Below are 9,394 nucleotides of genomic sequence, written 5' to 3' on the forward strand. Positions count from 1 at the left end.
AAGTCAACATAAACATATGTGTATAACTTTCTTTTAAGTTAACAAATCATACAAGAAGGTTTGTCCAGAGAAAATGTCAAAAGATTAAGTTAGTAGTACAAAAAATAACGTGGCACTTACCTCAATTTTGCTCTATGCAACTTCAATTTTAAATACAGGCATATCTCATTTTATTCCACTTCACTTTATTGGGCTTTGCAGATATTGCATTTTTTACAAATTGAGGTTTATGGCAACTCTGCATCTAACAAGTCTATGGGTACCATTTTTCCAACAGCTTTTGCTCATTTTGTGTCTCTCTATCCCATTTTGGTAATTCTTTCAATATTTCAAACGTTTTCATTATTAAAATATTTTTTATGGTGATCTGTTGTAAGTGATATTTGATGTTAGATGTTACTACTATAACTCGCTGAAGGCTCAGATGATAGGATTTTTTAGCAATAAAGTAATTTTTAATTAAGGTATGAACACTGTGTTTAGACACAATGCTATTGCACACCTAATAGACTACAGTATAAAGATAACTTTCATATGCATTGGAAAACCAAAAAAATTGCTTTATTGCAATACTCGCTTTATTGTGGTGATCTAGACCTGAACCTGCAATATCTCCAAGGTATACCTATAGAACACATGAAAAAAAATATTTTGAAAAACAAAGCTCATGAAAAATAACACTGGTAAATTCTTTAATCAAGAAACTCAGACATCAAGGATTTATTGTATAGCACAGGGAACTATAATCAATATCTTGTAATAAAATATAATGGAAAAGAATAAGAAAAAAGATATATACATATATATGTATAACAGAATCCTTTTGCTATATACCTGAAACCAACACAATACTGTAAATCAACTACACTTCAATGAAGAAAAGAGAAACAGACGATATCACTAAGACACAAGGAATATAATAATAGCTAATAAAAATCTGGGAAAACACATAAACCTATTAGAACCAAAGTTGTTTTAGAACTAAACTGTGATTTTTTTTTTCTGTAAGCATTCTCCAGAACAGTTTTTTATTAAGAAAAGAAAGAAATCAGAATTACTCATATTATACTCAAAATGCTGCTAGGTATAATATGATCCTATAATATACATCAGTATCTCAATAAAGCAGAAAAAAAACAAAATTTTAAAGAGATCAAAGGAGACCATCCACTAACTTTGTAACATGAAGTTACTAGACTGCTCTGGACAGATATGTGACAACTTTTTACATGGGATTTTTCTTCCACTCAAGTTATTTCATAAATACCAATAATGCTTAGCTATTTTTTTAATGCTTTCAAAGCATATTTTTACATATGATTTCACTAAGGAATGTTTGTTCTTACTAACAGTAATGACAGCACAGCTCTCCCATTTTTTTTTTTACTCTCTATTCACCTCTGCAAATTTTCTTCTGCATTCAAACTTAACACTGGATTTATCTGATCATCTCAACTTCCTTAAACAACAGATGGCTTTTAAAATCCCCAAAGAAAACTATGCAAACAACACACAAAGTAATACCCAGCAGACACACAGAATTGCTTCTCTCTGTTTACTCAAAATTATTCTCAAAGGGCATATCCCAGTCTAGGTCAAATACACCTGCATCAGTAAGAAACTGAACAGAATTTCACGAACTTATTAAAGAACAAAACATTTACATCCACCATATAAATTGAAGGACCTACAGGAAAATTAGAGATGGCTATCGATCTAAAGGAGACTCAAAACATCATTAAATCCTTTTATTCTATGAAGTTCTTAAAGAAATAAAATACATGTTTAAAAAGCCTTTCTCCCCTACAGACAAGCTTAAGAAACTAAATGAATTTATTTAATTACTATTCACATGGTGGGCCAGAATAAAAAGGTAAATACTAAGCAGTGTAACCTTATGCCAATGAACAAACCACAAAAATTAGTTAACACAGGCTAAAGTTAAAGAGAAAAGTCAGTAACAATATCCAAAATGATCTGTGAAAATACTCACCCTTATATTCTGTCCTTTGACTAGGAGACAATACATGAGAGCAAGCAATCATTTGCCTCAAACCTTTTGCCATCCAACACCTGACCCCCACACCTCTTTAAATTAAAGCAAAAACACTTTACCAGTTTTACATACTGGGCTTCTGCAGAAGATTTCTTTTGAAGAAAATGAATCTGCAGCTAAAAAATAGTTTGAAAACTACTCAAGATATTCTAGAAATTATGAAAAGATCTGGTCAGACATCAAAGAACTGTGTATTTTGAACACCATTTTGTTCTCTCCCTTCCCATGAATCATCCCTTCTTCATGCCCCAACTCTAATTAGGCTTAAATTCACCTGGCAACTTTCAAAATATTCCAGGATTCTAAAGCCTGATTCTGGATGGTATGACTTCCCACCATGTACCCCACACCCATACACCAGTGTACTAATTCTCTAGTGTGATTAATGCACTCCTAAATCCTAACTTTCTAATTTTAAAATTATATTAGATAGTCTATGTCTAAAGCCATTTCAAATCCTCCACGTGACAAGACAAAATATAAATTAAAAAAAAATTAAACCACTTGCCTGCAGAATAATATTCATATATATAACTTTAAAATTTGCAGTATTTCACACCTAAAGATGATAATTTTACCCTAAGTGTAACTAAAGAAAGTACAGGTTTCCTCCTCATGGGCTCTCTTATCATAGGACAGGATAGAATAGAATATGGTAGAAGAGATTCAGATGAATTTTGGATGAGCTTCTCATTATTTGAACTCTCACAACTCACTATCAGAAACTCAGAAATAGATTTAGACAACTTGGAATCTCATACTACCCCAAAATACTTTCTGAAATGCAAAAATTAAGATAGCAAGAGATCCTTTTGTGGTATAATTTATTTCCCCCCCCCAGTCTACAGAATCTTCTTTTAAGTCAGTGCTTATAGAAAATAAGGGCTGTATAAAGTTTGCCCTTATTTATTTTAGAAGTGCTATTTTTGTTTTGATGAATTGGTAAAAACTTCAACTCTTAAATACTAAAGAGCAGGATGTACAAAATCTGCAAATGTTTCCCTTAAGCCCAAAGAGTATATTTAAAAGAAGATTGGGACTTCCCTGGTGGTGCAGTGATTAAGAATCCACCTGCTGATGCAGGGGACATGGGTTCGAGCACTGGTCCAGGGAGATCCCACATGCCGTGGAGCAACTAAGTCTGTGCACCACAACTACTGAGCCTGCGCTCTAGAGCACGCGAGCCACAACTACTGAAGCCTGCGTGCCTAGAGCCCGTGCTCCACAATAAGAGAAGCCACCACAATGAAAAGCCTGTGCACCACAACTAGAGAAAGCCCACACACAGAAACGAAGACCCAACGCAGCCAAAAATAAATAAGTTAATTAATTAAAAAAATAAAAGATAAAAACCTATCCTCATATATTTACCCAACGTAAGGTATTTTTCTCAATCTATCTTCTACACAGCTGTTTTAAACCTTTTAACTAAAAAATAAAGCCATTCTAATTGTTTTAGAGTACTTTGTTAGTTTCACAATTTAAAAAAATATATAAACTAAAAACCTCAAACCTTGAGAGAGCAAATATGAAAGTTTTTATATCCTTGAAAATACATAAACAATGCAGAGAGGAGCTGGTAAATGGGAGGAAGAGGAGAAAGATGTTCATCTCCCTATAACTGGGAATTTGCTTTTGCTCTAATCTCTTTTATTGCCAAGGCATGGAACAAAACCACCATACAATTTCCCCCAAGAAAAGTGGAATTCTCCATAAATGTTGACTTCCTAGACCTAAATTTGTGGTTCTAAATCTTTTGGGGGGGTCACAAGCCACCTCAAAAAGTCTAATAAAAGCTTTGAGCTCTGTCCCCGTAAAAATGCGCAAGACACAAAAGAATTTTGCATACAATTTCAGGGTTTTGTAGATTTCCTGATTCCAGTTTAAGAACCTCTGATACAATTATAGGAGTTTTGGTGGGTTGTTTTAGGTGTAATGATGATATGTAGCTATGTTACAGACATAAAGAAATATTTAAGTTAAGATGATACAATATTTGGAATTTGCTTCAAAATAACATTGGGTATAGCTGAAACAAGATTGGCCTGAGTAAGTAATTACTGAAGGTAGGTGAGGGAGCCCTGGAAGTTCATTATATTATTCTCTCTACTTTTACAGGTTTGAAATTTTCCAGAATAATAAGTACAAATACACATATATACTCGTGTGTATATATATCTAGCCACAAAAAGACTACTAAAGAAATTACACCATTAAAACAGTTGGTTTCAGTGTAGCCAGATCATCAGAGCTTAGGCTTCTGATCTCTCCACAAAACTTTTCCCAGTCTGCTGGGCCACACTTGGTAAACAAAGGGTTGTATCCTCAACAGTACAGCCTGGGAGTCCATGTGGCCACATCCTGTCCTCCATGAATACTGTGGGCATAAACTCCTTCACTGAGAGGCACACAACCTGTGTATCCTGTACCAAGCCTACCAGGGTACTGAATAATACTCACGAATCAAACATTAAAACTGCACCGCACAATCTATCAAATAAGAAGTGTCAAGAGATTATATTAAGGACCTACAATACTATCCTGGATAAATGGCAACTTCATGTTCATTACATTTACCTCGAATTCCAACAATGGCTTGCTAATGCAGCATGCTTAATAAACTTAAAAAAAAAGTTAGTTCCACATTTAACATAAACAACTGATCCAAACAGATGACAACATATCTCTCTCTAAAGATCTGAGTTCCAAACATCAGCTTAGACAACATCTCAGACTATCCAAAAGTGTTTCTGTGTTCAAGGGCATAGAATGGGAGCAAATTTAGAGACGTGTTTTTAGTTTGGGTCATTTTGTGAATCAGTCAAGTTCTCATAAAAATATGTCAATATACTCAATACAAACATAAATTCACTTCCACCTCAATTAGGCAAATAAATTCACTTCCACCTCACTTCCACCTACTTTATCTGAGTAGGTTCCTACTTTAAACTATTTGATCACTGCTTATAGGTATTAAATAAAGAATTTAATTCCTCTGTAATCCCAAATAATACTTTCAACATCTATAAAGAAATGGGAGAATAGTCTGGAACCCACCATATTCAAGAAAACAACTTACTTCCATCTCGTACTAAATGCTTTGTAGGATGTTCTCACTGGCAAGGCAAGAGGCTTCCCTTCTGCAAAAACTTGGCAAGTAACGTAGAGGTCAGAACATGTTTCTTGGTACAGTCCTGAAAACTTCAACATTGGGTCTTCTAGAACAGCTTTATAACTCTTTTGTTCTCTCTTCCCTTCCAAACTTCCTCTGAAAGCATAACAGCAATAATGTTTAGACACATTTTTTAAAGACAAACACAACAAATACTAAGAGTTTATGGTTATGTCACAGTAACCTTATGCTACCTGAACATTTTCCTATAGATGAAATTAAAGTCATTTTTTCATTTACTAAAGGTCTCCTAAAACACTAACATGCCTAAGATCATTCCTAACTTCATTAACATATTTCTTTATTTTAGGCTTCTTAATTTTAAACCCTGTCATCAACTCTTGTGTCTACCTTCTAGATGTCACCAGCTTTCCAAGCATTAGTTTCATTTTGTTAATTTCAAGTTGACCACTTATTCCTGCAGTCTTTCAACAACATTTACTGTACTAAGCATAGAAGTCCAGAAATGAAAGACAAGATAAACAATACAGTGTTACAGGAAAATATTAAGTCCTTGCTCTAGGGAGAAAACTTACTTTTAATGCATATTTTTTTTATGCTTTCATTTTTTTTTTACTATGTAGATATATTATCTAATCAGTTATTTAAATTAAGAAATACAGTGTTTTAAGTAGTAAAAAGATATGCATAAAATTATAAAAGAGGTAGGAACATTACTTGGAAATCAAGATTACATCATATATTGTGCCAGGCATTTTATAGAGACTTTCTTACTTACTTTTCACCATACTACCATGTTATAAAACATGAAGCAGACTCAGAGATCAAGCTTATTATCCAGAATCACAAAGTAAGTAACAGAGCTGAGAATAAAAACCAGGACAGAGGAAGCCAAAGCCAATGTTCTTCCCATTACCGAAAGATATATCAGAAAGTCTCAGGAGCACCTAGTGTGGCTTGGAGGTAGGGCTCGTAACCCAGAGAGATGCCTGAAATGAGCCTGAACAATATATGAAAGATGAGAGCCAGAGGCAGAGTCATCCCAGAATAAAAGAACAGCATATACAACTGCAAAAAGGCAAGATAGTGTGTCTGACGAACTACGGGTTGGTATAGCTAAAGCATAAAGCTCGTGGAGAAGAAGCTAGAGATGAGAATGAAGTGTAGGGGGGCAATGAAGCCAAGTAGCCACCAAATTCAGTACAGTGCCTCACGCAAAATGAAAATTCAAAAACCTGTTAACTGAACAATTTGAATTGAGAGAAATATAATCAGATTTGTGTTTATGATACTTTGGCAGGAGTATAAGAAAGTAATGGATAGGTGGGACTGAAAGCAAGATCAGTTGGAAGACTTTCAATCAAAATTAAAAGGAAAAGGGTAGACTAAGGCTAGGGCAATGGGGTTTAAAGAGGGCATGGATCAAAGATACTGAGCAGGTAGATTCAAGACAACTTGTAAAGGATTAAACAGAGAAGGTGAGAGGGGGTGTCTGTATGAATCTGTATGACTCCTTTCCTGTCTTAACCAAAATCAATGAATGATGCTAACAATCACCAAAATAGGGTGAGAGAAGATAAGAGTTAGAGGGCATGCTAATGATGTGCTCCATTTTGGACAAGTTGCTTTTAAAGTGCTTTGGGACATCCAAAGTGACCATGTCTTGCGGGCAGTTTGATATTCAACTATGGCACTAAGAAAACAGACATCAAAGTGCAAGTTTTATTAAAACCACAGAAACAGATGAAAAGGCCTGGGGAAAATAAACAGAATTTTAAAATTTACTATTCTCTGACTATATGATTCCAAACTGATACTTCCTGCCCTCCCCAAAACTAGTCTCAGACGCTAAAAGGTTGTTTGTACTGAATTTTGCCAAACTTCTAATTTATGCTTTACCTTTTCCTCAAAATACTCAATGTGTGTCTGTTAATAATGGACGAATTTAAAAAATATTTTTCTTCTTTCCTTTTAATGTTCAAAAGTTTCAAAAAAAAAAAATTCATATGTCCAAGAAATACTGAGAGGAATAAGACTGAAGGAAAGTCCTTTACCAGATGATGGCAATACAGGTCCTGTATAAACATCTACTGGTGTATGCTGTACAATTACTTTAAATGGGTGTGTAAAGTATTATACAAAGGTACAGTTTGGCATATTATTCTTACCACCACGAAATGAACAGTAAAGGACTTGTCAGAGTCTGAAGTAAGTAACTTCTGGAAACAATCATTCAAAGGAGCATCTAATGACTCAGAAAATGTATTTACTACAGGTATGTAGCCCTATGTCTGAGGCACATTTGTTGAATACTGATTAAAACATATGATGAATGATGTTGGGATTAATAATCTGTGATAATTTATAATAGTTTTCACATATGAAAATACATCTATGAGACTGCCAATGGACATAATTTCCAACTTGGTGCTACCTGTTCCCCATCTCAGTTCCATTATTCTCATCTCAAGATGTCATGCCCTGGACCTTTACTTCCACTGTGATACCCCAAGATTTTCCTGCAAGGCTCTCTTATATATTCTAGTCCCTTTACACCTGGAGCCCTCCTCACCTTTGACTGACTCCCAACTTCCCTGTCTACGCAATGCCAGACTGTCGTAAGACTCAACCTAATCCTCTATCACCTCTCGTGTTTTTAGTATTACCTCCATGTGCTCAGCTACCTTATCTGCCTGTATCTACCTCTTCATAATTTCTTCAGTCTCTATTCCACCTTCCAGCCCCGTTTTAAAGTAAGATCTTCCAATTATTAACGGCAGGACGACGATTTAACCAAGACTTGATTTCTTATCTGTAAGATGAGACGGTAATAATCCCACAAAAGGTTGTAGTGAACAGCAAAACGCTTTCTTCAAAATAAACCCTGTGGGACTTACGAATTTATTCCTATCGCTGTCCTGCTCACTGAGACCACGTCCTCAGTCCGCGCACACGGCCCCTCTCCAAACTCCCGTTCACCTCCGTTTCCCTGGCTTCAGCCTTCCGGGCCGTCCGCAGGCAGACCATCAAGCTAATAAGCATCTTCTCTCCCCAGCCCATAGGCCCCTGCCTCCCCGCCCCTGAAGCTCAGCAATCCCAGTCCCGGTCCCCAGATTCTCTTACATTTTAAGCTGCACGTTGATGTCCAGGTCACAACTGTAGATGTAGTGAAACTTCTCCGCTTCCCCCATGGCACCGTCGGCCAAGAGCAACACCAAACGCTGAAAACTGGGAGCTGGAACAACTCCGGCACTGAATTTGCAGAGCCGCACAACACAGGCTCTTCCGGTTCCGCCTCTCAGCCCTGGCTCCACCAATCCCTGCCGGGAGTGCGACCCCACGCAGCGGAACTGCCCGCCCCTCCAAGCGTTCTTTGCGCATGTGCAAGGGAGCCCACCATCTTCTTGAGTGTAAATAGAATTCCGGGAACGCCGCCTGTTTGATTAAGTACCAGACTTCCTGTGTTCTTCCAGTGTTAGCGGTGGTTTGTTTCTTGTTTGTTTTTTGTTGTTGTTTTTGAAAGAAAATAAGAAACTGTCTTTTGAGCTTGAGCTATTTCTAAAATCAGTCCAAAAGGAAATGCAGTTCAAAAAGAATTATCACAACTTTCACTGGCTGGAGGTTGGTTAACCAGGGAACAGTCACAGGAATTACAGTTTTAACAAGTTTAAATTTCAGGGCCCCTTCCAAAACGTGTAGATTTAATCATGTATTTGCTATCTCAAGCAAAGATTTCCTCTTTCCGTTATAAAGAGTGGAGGAAGGACTTACAAATATATAGTCTACTTTAATCAAAGTACTTGGGTGCTTGTTTACACAGGGTGTATTCAGACCCAATGTACCTTTGAAGACGTAACCCTTGTTAGAACCTAGAAACATCCAGTAACAGCTCTAGGACTCAGATTTCTGACCTCTAAACTCCTACAATGTTTACTTTTATATTTAATAGTATGTAAAATTGTAATGTGCATTTCCAACTAGATCCAAAACTCTTGGCAAGAATAGTGTGCCTCCTTGGTGCCTAATACATTGTTGAGTTTAATAATTCCTATTCATTATTATGGGTGATATTCAATAAATTCTCTGTTTTCTATGTGTTTATTTTTAGGTGCCACATTGTAAGAGGGACATTGCTAGAGTATATATAAATTACTATAATTAGGGGAGAAGAAAAAGTTTTCAAGGAAAGATTGAAAGGAGTGTAG

General features: G+C 36.1%; 1 protein-coding gene across 3 annotated transcripts in view; it reads right to left on the reverse strand.

The window, feature by feature from the left end:
* PIK3C3 (phosphatidylinositol 3-kinase catalytic subunit type 3) overlaps positions 1-8,481 on the reverse strand; it is a 156,866-nt gene extending 148,385 nt beyond the window's left edge. Inside the window, exons 1-2 of one of the 3 annotated variants that reach the window (XR_004345351.1) lie at positions 8,313-8,460; positions 5,136-5,324 (exon numbers count right to left, since the gene is read on the reverse strand). Coding sequence is in view for 2 of the 3 variants with exons in the window: in XM_032602470.1 (XP_032458361.1) it covers positions 5,136-5,324; positions 8,313-8,380 (257 nt within the window). In the remaining variant the exon portion in view is untranslated. Of the gene's footprint in view, positions 1-5,135; positions 5,325-8,312 lie in introns of all 3 variants that reach the window. The other 2 variants (XM_032602470.1, XM_032602471.1) reach the window with 2 other exon arrangements.
* Between the last annotated feature and the right edge of the window lie 913 nt (positions 8,482-9,394).

Source organism: Phocoena sinus, chromosome 14 (assembly GCF_008692025.1).
Source record: "Phocoena sinus isolate mPhoSin1 chromosome 14, mPhoSin1.pri, whole genome shotgun sequence".
In the NCBI taxonomy this organism is placed as follows: Eukaryota; Metazoa; Chordata; class Mammalia; order Artiodactyla; family Phocoenidae; genus Phocoena; species Phocoena sinus.